This window comes from Mauremys reevesii, linkage group 7 (genome assembly GCF_016161935.1).
Source record: "Mauremys reevesii isolate NIE-2019 linkage group 7, ASM1616193v1, whole genome shotgun sequence".
Taxonomy (NCBI): domain Eukaryota; kingdom Metazoa; phylum Chordata; order Testudines; family Geoemydidae; genus Mauremys; species Mauremys reevesii.
In genome coordinates, this window is record NC_052629.1 from 99,600,312 (window position 1) to 99,619,169 (window position 18,858).

Here is an 18,858-nt window from a genome sequence, read left to right on the forward strand (position 1 = left end):
AAAAGAAGTTACATGATTACTATGTAAAATGTTAAATCATAATGTAGGTATGCATGGTCCTTTACAGGAAAATACAAACACATTCACTGCATCTAGGAATATATTCCAATATATTTGAGGCCAGGATTTTCCCCAAAGGCCTAAGAGAATTAGGGGTCCAGTTCCCATTGAAAGTCAGTGTGAGGTGGGTGCTTGACTTCCTAAGCTTGAAAGTCTTAGCCTGAATGAATATGTTTTCTCCTGAAGTTTCAGCAATTATTCAAAAATAGCTAAAGTGGTAGGTAAGGTACCTAAGTTTTAAGGATACTGTGTTAATTCCTGACTAGCTTTTAAATGTGTGTGTAATGATGTTTTTAGATATTTTTTCTCTATGGACCTGACCCAAAATATATTGAAGTCAACAAGAGTCTTTCCATTGATTTCAGTGGGCTTTGGATCAGGCCCTATTTCTTGTGTGGATATATTCAAAGTGTGCAGCATTGGGCCTTACAAGTATGTCAGACAATTCACAAAGTATTTGTAGTGGTGCATCTCAGAGGCACATGAATTGAATATATCATGCTGAATTAGATAGCTGTCACGGCTCATTGGCTCTTTGTCTTCATCTAGTGTAAGCGTGTACGCAGCATTATTGACAAGGACATTTCTGTGCCTGAAAGTGTTTAGGCAGATACACTGTTTAATGTGTTAGAGGTACTTAACTTAAAAATAATGCAATGGCATTCAGTTCTTAGTTCGTATGAAGAATGAAAAGTGATTGACAATGTGCGGGCATATTGAAAGTGCTGCCATGTATTATGCCCTACGTATCTGAGCCTTATTCTTTAGTCTGGGTTTTCTGGAAGGTAAATTATAAATAAGGAGAATGTGGCTTTAGCTGGCAAAAGGTTGTATAGTTACTCTCCTCAAACCTTGAACTTCTTCTTTAGCTTACAGGATAAACAAGCCCAAATTGATTCTGGATGTGATTTCAAAATGGGATTCAGCCAAATATAAATTATGTTGTAGTATATTCCAGAGAGTAAAATATTAAATCATACTTCGCTATTTTGAACAGTAAAATACTGCTCATAATAGTTGAGCATCATCTGGGTGGCATAAAAACATTTTGATCAATTAAATTGAATCCGACATTAAGTAATATAGGGATGTGTGGTAATCTGCATTTTGATCAGTTGCAGAATGATGGAAAGTGCAATAGTAGGATTAATTCCAGACATTACATCTGCGCAGTACTTCTGAATCTTCAGTTCTTGGTGTAGGACGTCCACAGCTTTCATATGGCTCATTAGATACAACTGCAATGAAATGATCATTTAAGAAACTCAGTCACAATTCACAAGTAAGGATCTTCAGTATCAACAGCAGCAATTACGTCTGTTCTCTCCATTTCACATAGTAAGCAATGCCATTCTGTTATTCTACAGTTCACAATGGAAAATGTATTTTTAGAGAAACATTATCCATATTGCTTCCCAGAGGAATAAAAAGCACACGGATATGTGGATGAATTGTTTATAGATACTGGAAAGGTTTGATTTGAATAATGAAATATAAACTCATTCAAAATAGTCATAGCTTATTCATTTTGCCTTAGGATACTATGTAAAGACCTATGTTAGCCACTTACAAATATATTTTCAGAATAAATGTCTTCTGTTTCATCAGTCCAGGTGACTACTTACATGCTTCCCTGGCAGAGTTTTATTACTGGGCAGAGTCCTACAATCCAGAGGCTGTTGTAACCCACTGAGGCATACTACTGTTGTTGCTTTTAAATTAACTTTAGAAGTAGAGGACTATGGAGACAGTGGAATATGGGAGACTGCTCTCCTTTCCTGCTGTGAGCAAAAGCCAGGGGTAGTTGGAACTAGGATGATAATGGGGAATGGTCACTCCAAAGGGGTGGGGGAGGCTGAAAACAACATCAGGGAAGTGGGCTGTGCTGATAAATAGATTCAGCCTATTTTTAACAGTCTTTAACTCTACAAGAAGTCAAACACATTGAGTGAGAAATTAATTTGGCCCATTATCTAGAAATTTCCGTATCTGATTCCAGTGATGAGCTGCCAAAATCATAACAACCGGTTCCCTCCTCACCCCAGGAGGGATCATGCCCCCCCTTCCCAGGGACCCCTGCCCCATCCACCCCCCTTCCCTGTACCCTGACAGCCCCTGGAAGTTCCTGGAACCCTTGCCCCTGACTGCCTCCCACCGCCCCCATCCAACCCCTGATCCTTTCTGACTGCCCCACAAGGACCCTTGCCCCTATTCAATCCCCCTGTTCCCTACCCTCTGACCCCCCCAACCCCTATCCACTCCCCCCCCCCCGAACTCCCCTGCCCTCTCTCCAACACCCCCTCCCTGCTCCCTTACCGCGCTGCTTGGACGTGGCTGGCAGTGCTACAGTCCGGCGGCAGCTGGAGCCGGGAGCCCAGGGATGCGGGGCCGGAATCGCGCGGCTAGAGCCCGGAGCCAGAGAATATGGCGGGAGCCGGCCAGAGCCGGGGAGGGCAGCGGCGAGAGCCATGCAGCCGGAGCTGGGCAGCCGGGGCCACCGCCGCGCCCGGACCCCGGCATCTGGGTAGGTGGTGTCGCGGCTGCCGCCGTGCCTGGAGCCGGGCTGCGGCGGGGTCGGGCGGCCGGGGACGCGGGGCCGGGCAGGGCCGTGGCGGGAGCTGGAGCTGGAGCCGGAGCCCGAGCCGGGCGGCCAGGGAGGGACGCGGGGCTGGGCAGGGCCACGGTGGGAGCTGGAGCCCGATCCCGAGCCGGGCGGCCGGGGAGGGACGCGGGGCTGGGCAGGGCCGCGGCGGGAGCCGGAGCCTGAGCCTGGCGGCCGGGGAGGGACGCGGGGCCGGGCAGGGCGCCGCAGCCGGAGCCCGAGCCGGGCAGCCGGGGCCGGGCCGGGCGCGGCGGCCGGCGCCCGAGCCCGCGCCGGGCAGCCGGGGCGGGACCGGGGGCCGGGCAGGGCCCCGCGGCCGGGGAGAGACGTGGCCGGAGCCGGGCGGCCGGGGAGGGACGTGGGGCCGGGTAATTAGTATTAATTACACTAATAAAATATTTTTCAGTTAGCATGTCATTATAGTTATTTCATATATGCATACAAATGATAGTATATTGTAGGTGAACTTGTATATGAACATATATATAAGTTTACCTATGATATACTATCATTTGTATGCATATATGAAATAACTATAATAACCATAGACATCACCATGGTATCTGAATGTCAATATTGAAAATAACTCATAAACTATCTTTTTATTAAGTAATTTTTTTCTGATTCTTGCTGACTGCACCTTGCTAATTTAATGTGACTATATCACACCTGGCACAAATAAGCAAGCTTAGCAGAAGTGGAAAGAAATAATTACTTCACATGTCTGAATAGGCTTTCACTGGATTTTTACAATAGTGGAGAAAATAGCTATTTCAATAATTTAAGCATGAATTGTTTTCATAGGATCAATAACCCAAACTACATCTGTCTTCAAGATATTTGTTGTATTTTGCTCCCTGTATTGAATGTTCAAATGGAGTCTTTCTACTGTAGAGAAATCAGTTAAGTAAATTTACTAAATGTTGTTCATTCTCTTGCTGAAAGCTTTCTTTTAATCTCAGAACATTAGAATGAATATGCCTATAAGAGGAACATGCCAACCATATTTATAGTATGCTTTATTCATAGTTAGCATAAAGGGGCAAATACTGGTTCCGTGGACAGCCTCAGCACATGAGGGAAAAATGTTCAGGGATTGGAGTGCAAGAATTTACTTCTAGGCCACCATTGCTACTACAGTATTAGGGCTGCTGTAACCCGTGCAGCTAGTGTGTTGTCCCTCTATGGGGTGTGTGTGGGTGTGGGTGTGGGTGTGAATGATCTGTGAAATCACAAAATCACATATGCACTGGCCATTTTCCTCTGTCTGTGGTGGCTTGCAAGGAATCTCCATCGCACTGCGTGCCATGGTGCCCAAGAGGTCTTAATGTTCTACACAGGCTTTCAGTGCCCTGCCCCTCATGGCAGAACTGGCCCAGTACTAATGTATGCAGGACCCTTCACTCCTGCAGATAGTGGCAGGGTATAGCCCAAAGTACTTAAGTGATCCACCCTTCTCTTGCACTTGCATTTGTGCCTTTTGATTTACATTATGCATTCTCTCTCAAATGGCACAAGAGATTCTGGTCCTTTGACCTCCAAGATTCCAAGGCCTGATGCTTTATATCAGTGTTAATAACATTGTTACAGATAAGCATGAGTTATGACTACTTTTCAGCTCAGAAATGAAACACCTAATTAAATGTATAAGAGTCAGAATTAAAGCTTATGGACCTGCTTCTGGTATATATATTTGTGGGTTTGGCCCTGAATTTCTTCTGTTCAATTTGGTGCTTGGTCCTGCTCCTATTTAAGGTACTGTAAAGTTTCTATGGACTTAAAGGGGAGTAGGACCACAAACCTAATATAAATTGCCAGATTTTAAAAAAAAAATCTTAACCTGCTGTTAAGATTGAGTATATATACCAGTAATATAGGGTACACGTTTTTAGTGAGATTGTAGTTATCCCTAAAACAAATATTACAAGCCAAGGGAATTCAGAGTTAGAGTTAAATCTAGAAGAAATCCAAACATGTTAAGGTACAGAAATGCAGTTAAGGCACTCAGATATGTACTTTAATGTTTATGGTTGCAATTGAGAGGAAACTGATTTTTAAAGAGTCATGTATTCTTTTCTTTTTTTCCACCCTCCTCCCTGTCAATTGGGACAATAAAAGGATGATCACACATTGCTAAATTTCTTAAGGGCCCATTTTAATATCAGTTTTAACTCAAATTAATTAAGATTTTCTTTTAAATTCTCAGAAAAATAATTCTATACTCAGTTTAAGTGCTGTAATTTTTGGCGTGGGAAGGATCCATAGTATTCGTCATACAGGACTAATCCCCACTTTAAGTGCAAAACTCATCTCAGACTTAACAATGGAGCCACAACCATTTTTTCCATAACATGCAGTGGGTAGTCTGGTTGTATCTTATCTTCATGTAAATTCTGTAGCATTTTGCTATTTTTTCACTTGCCAAAGTCTGAGTTCTGTTCAGTCCTGCCTCTCCCCCTGATTATTGTCATTGTGGTTCCTGATTCCCAGGTGCATTCGTGATTAGGGAGAGCAGTCAGAATGAAGGGGGAAAACGGGCTGAGTTATCCTTCGACCCCATTGACTTCTCATCTCATTGACTTTGTTCTTAAATTCAAAGTTGTATTTGATTTATTAGTAATTAATTTATTAGTAATGTTTTCAGCATGTTAACTGACATAGACTATGACAGAGACATAAATCATGCCTTTAAAATTCTCTTTATAAGTCAGAGTCTTTGGGTATGTCTACACAGCAGATCTGTGAATGGGCTTGAATCCAGCTACTGAGAGTAGCAGGAGCAGAAAAACAGCAAAGTGCAGGTTTCAGAGCTGTCTAGCAAGCTGAGTACATAATCGACGTCTGTTCTGGTCTGGTAGTACCTGCACTGTGCTGCCTTCCCTACTATGAATACCTGCTCTCGCTGGAGTCAAGAGTTGGCTAGGGTAAATTACCTCATACACACCCCATAGTAAAGTAGGCAGTTTCCTGTTGAGCAACATTCCTCCATAAATGTTTTCTGCATATACTAGAGTGATGGGGGACATACATTTATTCAGTGTTTTGTATGTGCAGTGTGTTGTAGTCTGGATTTTTAAATTGTCTTAAACTATTAGCTAAATATTATTGAAAGTTGTTAAAGAATTTTTATTGTCAGGGAGTGAGCGGACAGGAGTGGGCAATGAGCAGAGATTCGACCTTCACGTTCCCAGTATTCTAACCCGGACTTTCCCTCTGACCCTTTGAATAAAGTGGGGAACCAGGAAAATCACAGTGTGTTCCTGGCCTGCTACAGGGGTAGAAAAGGAATATAGTCCAGACCTGGCTGTAAAAATCTGACTAAATAAAAGAAATACCTCTAACATTAAATCCCAAGGAAGAAACCTTGGTATGGCATATTTAGAAATTGTATGGATTTTAATGAAATATTTTTGCAGAAATTAATTTGCACACAGCTATATGTCTGGCTATATTGACCTAACTGCATCTTTGATTTCTGTCTGTGTACTATACAGCTGATGAAAGCACTGTCGCTTTGAAAAACATGTTTGAATCAAGTCAGAAATTTTATAAACTTACTTACTATTTCAGATAGGACAGTGAAATGTAAAATATGTGAAATGTTGTTTATGCACATGCCAGGTACTGTATTAAGGCACAAAGCAGGCATCTCAATCCGAGATGATCTACCAAAGTCTGACTGCACTAGTGTTGTAACCAGGTGGGTCCCAGGATAATAAAGAGGCAATTTTTTTTATTGGACCAGCATATGTTGATAAAAGAGACAAGCTTTTGAGTTTACACAGAGCTCTTCTTCAGGTCTGGGAAAGATATTCAGTGTGTCACAGCTAAATGCAAGGGTGGAACAGGTAAGGAGTTAATTCATGTTGCAGGAGACCATTCAAAGTGAAGTGTCAGTTAACAGTTGTAGGACAAAGGGGTACAGAGGGTTACAGATTGTTGTAATGAGCCATAAATCCAGTGTCTTTATTAAATCCTTTATTTTTGATGTCTAGCAGAGCGTGACAAAGTTCCTCCTCTATCTTGGTGGGTCCTGCACTTATTGGCAGATTTGCTCACCTCAGTGATCTTCCCCACAGTCTGGGTCAACTCCTCCTGTGTCTGATCAGGAGTTGGGAGGTTTGTGGGGAACCCGGGCCCGCCCTCTACTCCGGGTTCCAGCCCAGGGCCCTGTGGATTGCAGCTGTCTATAGTGCCTCCTGTAACAGCTGCATGACAGCTACAACTCCCTGGGATACTTCCTCATGGCCTCCTCCAAACGCCTTCTTTATCCTCACCACAGGACCGTCCTCCTGCTGTCTGATAACCCTTGTACTCCTTAGTCCTCCAGCAGCTCACTCTCAGCTCCTTGTGCCTCTTGCTCCCAGCTCCTCACACGCACTTCTTCTCCTCTGGCTCCCCCCTCGCCAGGGCCGGCCCCAGGCCCCAGCACGCCAAGTGCGTGCTTGGGGCAGCATGCTGCGGGGGGCGCCCTGCCGGTCGCCGGGAGGGTGGCAGGCGGCTCCGGTGGACCTCCCGCAGACATGCCTGCGGAGGGTTCGCTGGTCCTGCGGATGCTCCACTGGAGCCACGGGACCAGCGGACCCTCCACAGGCACGTCTGCAGGAGGTCCACCGGAGCCGCGAGACCGGCAACCGCCAGAGCGCCCCCCGCGGCGTGCCGTCATGCTTGGGGTGGTGAAATTGCTAGAGCCGCCCCTGCCCCTCGCCTGCCTGGAGTGAGCTCCTTTTTAAACCCAGGTGCCTTGATTAGCCTGCCTTCATTGGCTGCAGGTGATCTAATCAGCCTGTCTGCCTTAATTGGTTCTAGCAGGTTCCTGATTACTCTAGTGCAGCCCCTGCTCTGGTCACTCAGGGAACAGAAAACTACTCATCCAGTGACCAGTATATTTGCCCTCTACCAGACTCCTGTACCCCACTGTTTTGGGTCTGTCACACAGAGTTATGGACTTAAGTTTCTAGGCTTGTCTTAAGGTTTCATTTGAGGATGAGGACTGAGAGATCAGATTTGGAGTTGATCGCTTTGTGAAAAGTGTTTGCCTGTGGGTGATAAGATGTTTTTGTTTTTTTCTCAACTTTCTGTGCGAGTTCATTCAAGAGCATAGTGATTGTTTCATTGCACCCACATAGTTTATTGTTGGGGCCAGAGCCGTAACAAGGAATTTTTGTGCCCGAGGCAAGGGCCGGCTCCAGGCTTTTCTGCAGCAATTCGGCGGCGGGTCCCCGAGTCCATCTCGGAGGGAAAGATCTGCTGCTGAATTGCCGCCACTGCTTCATTCATTCTTCGGCGACAATTCAGTGGCGGGTCCTTCCCTCCGAGAGGGACTCGGGGTCCCGCTGCCGAATTGCCGCTAAAGAAGTGGCGGCAGTAGAGCTGCCGCTGATCGCAGTAGAGCTGCGCCCCTCTGCTTTGCGTATCCGAGGCTAGTGCCTCACTCGCCTCACCCTTGTTACGGCACTGGTTGGGGCACTCAGTGTGCTGTGTGAGATACACCACATGTGAAAGGCATGAGTAGGAGCCAGGGATCTTGAAAAGTTTGTTGTCTAGTATTCCTGCCTTGATTTTTAAGTACTTTGAGGGTTCACAATGTATGATTTAGTTTTGGAATGTTCACAACTTACGCGTGATACAGCAAAAACTGAGATGAAGTAACGAAATGTCATAGCTAGCTAGCTTAACCTACTTTTCCAAATTCTGTCTTTTAGTCATATTGAAGGTGTTTCCCTTAAACCTCTTGTGCTGAGCTGTATTCATTTTCAGAAGTTAAGTATAGATATTAAGAGAGAGGTATAATCATTGGATTCAGAATGTATACTTTCCATAATGTGCAAAATTGGATTTATGTCTAATTTATCACCAGGGTCAAACCTGTAATCATTGCTACAGGTGACATAAAAACAGGTTGAAATGAGTCTTTGTACCTAAATGTGGTGTAGTATTATCAAATATATTTAAAATTTGCATAGTACCAAGATAATTTATAATTTGGCTTTGGTATTAAACAGCTGCTACCTTGAAATATATCAATTTGCTATATACAAATGAAAAAGAAGTGGGAAATAGTTCAGACACTATTCTGTCACCGTCTGCACTTTCTCCACAAAATTACAAACATGTGGGATTGCATATTTTAATACCAGTTTTCTTGGGCCAAGAGGTTTTTTCTTCTTTGAGAAATTCCATATTGCAATTTACCTACCCCATAGGAATGAGATGACAATCTGATTTAATGTAACTCCAGATTTAAAGTTACAATATCACAATATACATTCTTCCTTTATAGGCACTATATATGGATTGAAGAGATTTCCCTATAAATGTTTCCAGATGATATGAAATTTATAGAGCATCTGATAGATGCACAGATAGGAGCAAAATGCCAGTTAGTGTAGTTGCACAAGCTCCACTGCAAAACTCAGCTGTGATCCACTATTTTCACCTGTGGACTCAGTGGGCAGGGCAGTGTCCACTGATTCATATGTTCTGATGTGAAAGAACGGTCTTGTGAACCAGCTCAAAAAACCTTTAAGGTGTGGATACCCTTACTCATGCTGAGTAATAACTTACTTTTTATGTAGTCCCATTGAAATCAGTGTAAATAAAGGTATCACAGTCTAGCCCGTAGTAAATGATAGAATAAAAAGGGTCCTGTTCTTCCCTGTTGCACGTAACCTCAAATAAAGGAAATCAAACATATGACCGATAGTGAGAGCTGATTGGAATTTTTTAACAAAATGTTTTTTAAAAGCCCAGGAAAAAAACAACCGTTTTAAAATAGAGTTTCTAGATGTGTTTGTGTGTCTGGTATTTTGCCCGGTGCTTGAGATGAAACTATCAATGAGCTAAGGGTCAAAATGGTCTCAATCTGTTGAATTTTACCCAAGGTAGTTCATGGCACTCACAAAATCTTTGGGGGACCCAAACTGAGAATGGTATTTAAGAAAATGTACATTTTTACACTGCATGTGCCAATACAGAAAGATGGCTAAAGGGTTACCATTCCTCCCATTTTATATGCTTTACACGTGACTCCTGTAGAGGCTCTGAAATCCGAGCAGTTAATCAAATTGCTTTGAAATTTAGTGTGGTTGGTGATGATTCTGGGTAGCATTAGAGATGCAAGTTTGGAGTCATTTGCCTCTAGGTACAGGAGCCCCAAACCAGTTTTTTCCAGTTGCCTTGTATTGTTAAACTAATAAGTACTAATGACTGGATGAATCATTGGTCTGTCAATTTCTGTGAATTCACCCTTCAATTAATGTATCTGGATAAATTACTGTAATCTCCACCCAAGACAAAAGAAGTTTAGGACAAAGTGGTTTGAGGTTGTTACAATTTGTGAGTTACGGGTGGCCATTTTTTGGGGTGTGGGGGAATGTAATCAAATCTTGGGGGGGAATAGATGGGGAGGTGCTTCCTGAGAGGTGAAGGGCACTAGGGGGTGGAGGAGTGGGGGAATAGGATTGTGGGGGATTGAGGCTGCAGCAATGGGAGGAAGGTTATGGAAGGGGGATAAATGGGGATGGATAGTAGGGGAGGTGAGAGAGGTTGGGGGATCAGGTGAAGAGACATGGCACACACACACACCCAGTTCTGCCAATACACCCAACCTGCCTGCATTCCACAGCGCTGCCAGGGCACTCCAATACCCTATACCCATCCATCCTGCAGCCCCAGCTCTGCCATGAACCCCAACACCTGTGCACTCCACAGCTCCGCCAGAATATTCCATCCTCACTATGCCCCCAGGTTTGCCAGTGAACTCCAACCTTCTAGCACCCCAACCACCCTGCAGCTTTAGCCCTGCCAGTGCACCCCAACCTCCTACTCCCTTGCTTTGCCAGTGCATCCCAACCCCTGTGCACCCCAAATCTTTGGCGGTGCACCCCAATCTCTGTGCACTCCACAACTCTGCCAGTGCACTCCAGCCACCTTGCACTCTAACCTTTCTGCACCTATAGCTCTGTCATTACACCCCAATGTTGCCTCCCAGCCTCCTGCACCCCAGCTCTGCCAATTCAACCTAAATCCCTTGCACCCCAACCCCCTGCAGCCTCAGGTGTGTCAGTACACCCCAACCCTGTAATACTTCCCAACCCTGCTAGTGCACCACAACTACCCTATACCCCAGCCTTCCTGCACCACAGCATTATTCCCCTGTAACATAGTTATCCTTTGCTCCAGGCACTAGGTGTGATTCGGGTTATTTGGTGGTGGTGATGGGGGGAATTAAGGAAAATAGAAATGTTTGTATACCAAGGAGTGAAGACTTCAAGGGCATTCCCTGCTTGTGGTGGGGAGCCCTAGGTATGGTAGTGTGGAGGGCCCAGGTTGGAGGGGGGACATGTTGAATGGATCTGGGGCATGGCTAGGGAGATGTACAAAAGCAGACCTGGTGGGAGGCAGCTGGTGTGTGTATGTGTGTGTGGGGCGGGGGGACTCTGGCTCACTATAGTAATTGCGGGAGATACGCACACCTGCCTAAATAACTCCTACCAACAACATACATTTTCCTGTTAAAAAAAACCCAAAAAACTACCACCTAGGGAATTCAATGACAAAAAGACTAAATTAATGCAGAGTTAAGGTTTTTGGTGGCATGTCTTCTCCTTGCATAGCATTGAGCTTAGCAAAACTCATGTCCGAAAACCAGGAAATGTACCGTTACAGTTGCCTATGCAAACTTAACCCTGCCATCTTTCAGCAGTGCCCCAATAAGTCCCCCAGCAGACATACCTTTACTCTATCCTCCCTACAGCTGTTGAAATGTACAAGCTCTTCGCCTCCTTTTAGGACCCATTCACTCTCACCCACAGGCGTCCATCTAATGCTATTAAAGGACAAAACAGATCAAAAAGTGCTTGATCACTGAATCTTCGAGAAAGGTGATTAAATAAAAATATTTATTTAATTTAATTATTTTAAATGATTAAAACATAGTAAATCAAAATTGAAAGGGTGAGAAGAAAAGTGACAGAAAGCTGACTTGATAGCTCATTTTGCCAAGAGATCCTTACCCTGCAACCCCTAGACAACAAAATCTAAGTAGACTCTTTCAACCAAATATAGGCTGGGGTCTGTAGAATCAGTGACTGAGCTCCCAGTGGGCTAGAAAAAGATGGCTTATAAATCAGATTCACACAGAAACTTTTTCAGTAACTTCCCAAAGGAGAGACTCAAAATTCAGGCATGAGAAATAATCTGAAAAGGCTTCCCATGCTCTGCCCAATTGGATCCTCCTGTTTAATCTGTTGCTGACTCATTCAGCAATAGTGATTATTAGTTTTCTGTAGGACCATGTGTACTGGGGCCCTAGTGTAGGATATTGAGACAATTGGAAAAGCTTTCTGTAAGTAACCCCCATCCACCTACTGGGATAATCCAAACCTGTTATTGGGGGTACCATAATTTTAATCAGAAATATGACTTTTCCTGCATCAGTATAGGGGAACCCCCTTATTGTGTTAGCCTTCTGAAAACAATAGTTGCAGTGTGCCCTATACTGCCCATTATTCTTTAGACACATGCTTTGTACTTAGACATGAGACAAGAACATTTCCTCTGATTTTAAGATGAGCAAATTATTTTCTTGATTGCTTTCTGACATGGAGGCTGGTATGAAGCCAAGAGATCCACTGGCCACAGCTTGATTAACCTGTATAAAATCTTGTTTGCCAACCATATATCATTGCTGGGTCTGCTGGTTGGAATTTTTTCATCAAAATAAGATTTTTGACATCCGAGAGTATTTTTTTTTAAACAGAGTCAGCTCTGTGCAGAGGTTCAGGAAGGCCTCTGTACCACTGAAGCCCTCCTTGAGTGGTGCACAGTTCTTGTCCTGCCCCTCTGTCCAGTGCTGAATTTCACTATTAAATTTTTCTGAAATTCCTTTTTTCACCCTCCATTTTTCCAACTAGCTCCAAATTGAGACATGGATAGATCCTCAGCTGAATGCATCCACATCCACTTATTGTAATGAAGTCACAACTTCCCTTGTATGTATTATTCACCTATAATTTTGTAATCAGACATCAAGGCCTGATTGTCATAATTGTGTGACTAATTTGCATTCAGAATTACCAAGGTTATGCATGCAAATTAGATATCTGAGTCTGCTCGTAGACATTGCACATAGTGGTAATTGCACATGGAAATTAGGTTTATAATTACACACAAATGTTTGTGTACACAGTTGTACATCTGCACAGATATCCCATTCAGCATCTAACACTCTCATATTACTGTGAAAGAGCTCCAATCCTATGATGATAGGTACTAAAAAACATCCTGAGGTAGATGGACAGATAGGTGAGAGAGAAATTTTCACTGGTTTCTAATGCTACTTACTATCAAAAGTACATCATACGTAAAAATAAGAAGATGCAAAGGCCTTTTTAATGCAAGGGAACCCAAGATTCTATTTTGGGTTCTCTCTGACTTTGAATAAGTCATTTAAAGGGAGACTATAAACTTGCAATCATGCTTCTAATTTAAAATGTGGTGTTTGCTGATATTATAAAATATTTTGCAACCTTTTTTGAGAAGCTGTAACATCTTGTAATTTGCAGCAACTCTCTGAAATTTGGACGAGAGCCCGTTTTCAGTCCACAGATGTCTCCTCCCTTCCCCTCCCCAATCACACCCCTCCTTAGACCCAGCACATGCCCCCCAGCAGCCAGTTTTTCACTCTGAGGGGAGTGTATGAGCAAGAAGTGCCTCACCTCTGGTGTGAGGAGGGAGAGAGAGAGCCTGGATTGGTCCTCCCTGATTTCTCTCCCTTGCATGTACCACATGGCACCAGTGGCCCAGTTTTTCCTCTACAGTAGTGGCCTATTTCTGCTGACACCTAATGTAGTTTAGTCCTGTAGCTCAAGTGGTAGACATCTATACTGTAGACTAGGAAATTACATTAAAAATTTACGGTAAATTTCTTTTATGGAAAAAGAAAATGATTTAGGTTACAAAGTCAAGCAATTGCAAGTTAGGGAATGCTAGATTTACAGTTGCCAGTGCAACCTTAATTCTGCTCCCTTGTGCACATGCATTATAATAAAGCCTAGTTGCATGGTCATATACTGTTTTTTCAAGTTGGTGTCTTTAAACACACGGACCCTCAACTGTAAAATCAGTTTAGTGTCCTACTTATGTGACTTGCAGGGAGCTGTCAAGCTTGCTTTTTTGGAATGCACTGAAATTGGTTGAAAAATATGATATAGGTACAAAGTATTGTTTACATGTGCAGCACTCCTGCTGTTGTGTGTGTGTGTGTCTATATATATATATAGACATACACACTTCCTGATGTGGCTACTGATTGGTGTTTATATAATGTACAAAAACACAAGCAGAGGTATGCTAAGTTGAAATGCTGGCATTCTCACATCCAAAATTAGATGCTTTTTTGAAAATGTGATGCCTGTAGTATTCTAATGAAAGGAGTTGCAAAACCATGACTTACAATATGCTTTGGTCTAGCGCATAGCTACAGATGACTGGAAATCTGAAAAAGGAGAAACTGAATGTCTGGAGATTTGTTTTTTTCCCCTTAAAAACAATAATCATCATGGGCCAGATTCACTGAACAATACCTTATGCCATCAGTAATCCCACTTAAGTCATTTGGACTGCTAATGGAATATAGAATCACTCATTGTCATTATGGGTATTGGAATCTGGCTTTTTATAAAGTACAATAGGCACAATAATACATCTTGTTTGTTTTAAAACAAACCCACCCTCAACTACACGTAGACTAACAACTTGAGAAATCTATTATTTGTTCCACCATTGAAAAGACTTTTAACTTCCTTTAGCCTAACTCCAGTTAGTGCAGTGTATCCATGAAACCCAGTATGGTAAAGATGTGCACTGCACATTAAAGAAACAATCATTTAAATGTGATTGACTAAATTTTCTAGTGGGTGGATAAAAATAGTGTTGAAGTGCTATTGACATTCTCAAACAACAAAGAACAGATTGAAAACCAATGAAAGAGAATACAAAGCATAGTTTTTAAAAAAACAACAACCCTTAATTAATTCAGTCCTTTTGTAGAATCACCTACTAGCATCTGCTCACTATGAGGCCGGAGGCAGAAAACATGGATTCATTAAAATTCGTAGTGCATAAAATCCATTGTCAACATTTTACCGTTTTGTATAGCAAACAAATGTCAACATTATATTTTTACATATTTCAACAACATATTTTTCAGCACATCTATAACTATGAGGAGAGAAAATATTTGTTCATCTGATAGATCTATAAATTGATTTCTAGATTAAAAATTATTCACAATTACCAGTAAATTGTATAATCTGTTTCTTTATACTGTATGTTCATATGTGATAGTGTACATACGTTGTCAAAAAGTTTTGACAGTATCCATGAAATAGTCTGAAACGTTCTGAGCTTTTGTAAACTATTGTGAAGTCTTTTATAGCGCAGTTTTTCGTTAGTTTAATTAGTGTTTGTGGAACAGTAATCTGCTTCCAAGGGCAAAAATTCAATTGGGATACTTAATTGCTTATTTTAATCCAGTTGATTTATTAAAAGATAAAAGGTCAGAACCTTGACCCTCCTGTAGAAAGTTGGTATTGCCAGCTACCTCATCACCACTTCTGCCAGGTCTGTGAGAGAGGGGGCATGGCTGCTACAGCTAGTTGAAATTTTCTTGTCAAAATAATTGTTTTGACAAAAGATGGATTTATCACCAAATCAAAAATATTCACAGATGTTAATTTAGGTTTAATTTTTCCATTTTTCAAGACAATCCGAAAAGCAATTTTTAAATTTTTTTTTTAGTAATCCTTTTCATGACATTAGACTGGATGTGATATCCATTGAATCTGATTGGAATCTTGACTTCACTGTGCTTTGAATCAGGGCTATAGACAGTACCCAGGAGGGTATTCTGAATTATTCTAGGAACAAAGAATCAGCCCCAGAATTGAGGGAACACTATCTTTGTGTTCCAACCTATCCCAGTACACTCAATACACACAGGTTGTGGTTGAAAAGCTGGCAATATAGTTTGCTGTCAATATAAGCTTAAATTTCCAAGGATTTTAAAATTTGTATTTGGTTACAGTATAAAAAAGTTCAGTGCTTTTATTGAATATTTGAGTCTTTTATTCACATCATTTTAGTATTACTTTAAAATTTTCAGTGCAATACAAATGTATTAAAGGTCAATGGCACTTTAACTCTTTATTTTAGAAACAGAATTATTTCTTTGTTTCATTTGGCTTTGTATAGGAAGTGTTATGAAAATGTTCAATTACAAATGTTGCTTGGCCATATAGAAATGTAGGTGTTCCCCTTCTGGATCAGATATCCACTTATTTAGTTCTTGCTCTAGTTAATCTAGTTCTTTATCTAGTTCTTTTTCTAATTATAGAAATGCCATAAAACCAAATGTACTGTAAAGGTTTTTCCCAAGACATGGCTTCCTTCTCTAGTCTTCCTCCACTCCCGAACTCTTGATTTTCTTGGTTCAAATTATTAATTTATATCTATGTAGCTAGTAGGAAAGAATTTCATTAAAATTATCATTATTATTACTATACACATATGTATTGGTGTTAGTTTAAATTAACTATCTGGTTCTGGAGGCAAAAGCACCATTCCACTATCTAGGCCGTACTGGGTTTTATGCTGTCACTGCTTATTTAGAGAAACAAGGCTTTGCCTTTTGGCTATTCAAAATATTGAGCTGTGTGAACCACATTTAGAAAGTCACTATGAACATTAAACTACACTAATTGTTTTGGAAAACCAGCCTATTCTGGTGGCAAAAACATATGCCTCAAAATTGCCTGGAGCTGAGATGTAAATTTTTTACCTCTAATTTACTAGAGTTTAACAAAATAGAAAGTATTCTGGCTTCCAATAAACTATAATATACTTTTATTTTACAAAAAAAAATTGCATTATAGAGAATTGTTTGAGAGTGACTTGTACTAGGTGATACTACATACAACTTCTTTTTATAGCAGCATGGTTTATGACACTATTTGTCAGTTTGTATGTCAATCTTTCCAGTATAAACCTAGAAGACTTAATTTCCTGATATGAAAACATTGTTTTTAGAGTGAATTAGTTGTTTGGTTATAAAAATCGGATCATTCCATGTCTGGTAATTTACAGTCTCTCAAAAATTGCCAACAGTTTTTAATGCCCAGTATGTCTGGAGCATATTCTGACCTTATTATTATACACTTGTGGTGTTCTTCTATTGCCAAATGTAATATTCATGAAAGGGGACAGAATTTTAACAGTCCCAGAAAGTGATTGGTTTATATACTTTTATGTTTTAAATTCTGGAGACTTTCTTTTAAAACAAATGAAATGGAAAGAAAGCTAAAATTCTCCTTCTTGGAGCCCAGAATCTGGCTCTGTTAACATGGGGCCTTTGTGAGCCTGCACAAGCCACCTTCAACTCATAAGCATCCCTTCCTAATTCTCTTTTCCCTCTCTTATTCTCTATGTTACTTGCTAATTTCAATCTGTGCCAGGTTTGGTGGACTGAAAATAGCTTGAGAACTGGACAATTTTCCCGCTTCTTTTATAATGTAGCTTTTTATTGAAATCCTATCCAGACATCAACTTACACAAATCAGATTAATAACACAAATTTCTAACTTGTGCGTTAATCTTGGACTTCTAATTTCTCTTGTGTCATAACACTCCTGTTTGCATTTGACTAACAGATCTGAGAATATCAAATAACAAAACATGTCTATCCGCCTCCTCATATATATCCAATCCACTATACACTTTACTCCCTTCCTAAAATTATTGCTAATATTTGTTCTTATTGAGGATAGACGGATCCTATTAGATGTGGATTTTTTTTCTTGCTTTCATTATTTTTGTTGGAACATATACTGGGAATATGTTGAAGCTCCCTCTGCCTAAACAGGCTGGGAATTGGGTGTTATAAATCATTGAGAACTGTCTTAGTGTTGACAGCTGGCTGTCCAGCGATTCAGGATTATGATTTGGATATGTATGAGAAAAATAACTGAATAGGTAAGTAACAAAATTGTTCCCTTTATCCCAGATTTACTTTAATCTTTATTTTATCATTAATGTTATATAGATATAGGTATATTAAAATATCCATACATCATCAGTCAATGACCTCTATAAAATATATTAACATGTATATTGAATTTGTTAGAATAGTGCCTTTACAAGCTGTTTTTTTTTCATGTTTCAGCACTTCAGGGAACACCTCAACAAACTTTTTGCAAAAGGAATTGGAATGCTGGATATAGCTTTAAATGAAGCTTTCAACATTCTCAATGATGTAAGTTTGCACCTTTCTTTAAGCATTTGCATTGATGCTCCTCCCCCCCCCTTAAGTTAATTGCTGAAAATAAACTTTCATTCTGTCATCTGGTACCACTGAAAACAGTCTAGATCCATCCTCTTTGGAACCCCCTTTCAGGTTGTTGAAAGCAGCTATCAAATCCCCCCTCATTCTTCTCTTCTGCAGACTAAACAATCCCAGTTCCCTCAGCCTCTCCTCATAAGTCATGTGCTCCAACCCCCTAATCATTTTTGTTCCCCTCCGCTGGACTCTTTGCAATTTTTCCACATCCTTCTTGTAGTGTAGGGCCCAAAACTGGACACAGTACTCCAGATGAGGCCTCACCGATGTTGAATAGAGAGGAATGATCACGTCCCTTGATCTGCTGGCAATGCCCCTACTTATACAGCCCAAAATGCCGTTAGCCTTCTTGGCAACAAGGGCACACTGTTGACTCACATCCAGCTTCTCGTCCACTGTAACCCCTAGGTCCTTTTCTGCAGAACTGCTGCCTAGCCATTCGGTCCCTAGTCTGTAATAGTGAATGGGATTCTTCCGTCCTAAGTGCAGGACTCTGCACTTGTCCTTGTTGAACCTCATCAGGTTTCTTTTGGCCCAATCCTCTAATTTGTCTAGGTCCCTCTGTATCCTATCCCTACCCTCCAGCATATCTACCACTCCTCCCAGTTTAGTGTCATCTGCAAACTTGCTGAGAGTGCAGTCCATGCCATCCTGCAGATCATTAATGAGTTAATGTCATTGTATTAGTCTCTGTATTTGACAAACATTTTAGGAACATACACAGTTATAAATGAACAAATGATTGTCACTGCTTTTACTTTTAGCACAAAGATTAATATGTTTTAGACAGCTTTGTACA

The 18,858-nt window shown here is 41.4% G+C and overlaps 1 protein-coding gene across 16 annotated transcripts in view; it reads left to right on the forward strand.

Moving 5' to 3' along the window:
* The window catches only part of CACNA2D3 (calcium voltage-gated channel auxiliary subunit alpha2delta 3), an 839,197-nt gene that overhangs the window by 466,896 nt on the left and 353,443 nt on the right, over positions 1–18,858 (forward strand). For all 16 annotated transcript variants that reach the window (XR_005582636.1, XR_005582637.1, XM_039480709.1 and 13 more), the window contains one exon: positions 17,886–17,975. Coding sequence is in view for 14 of the 16 variants with exons in the window: in XM_039480709.1 (XP_039336643.1) it covers positions 17,886–17,975 (90 nt within the window). In the remaining 2 variants the exon portion in view is untranslated. The remainder of the gene's footprint in view (positions 1–17,885; positions 17,976–18,858) is intronic.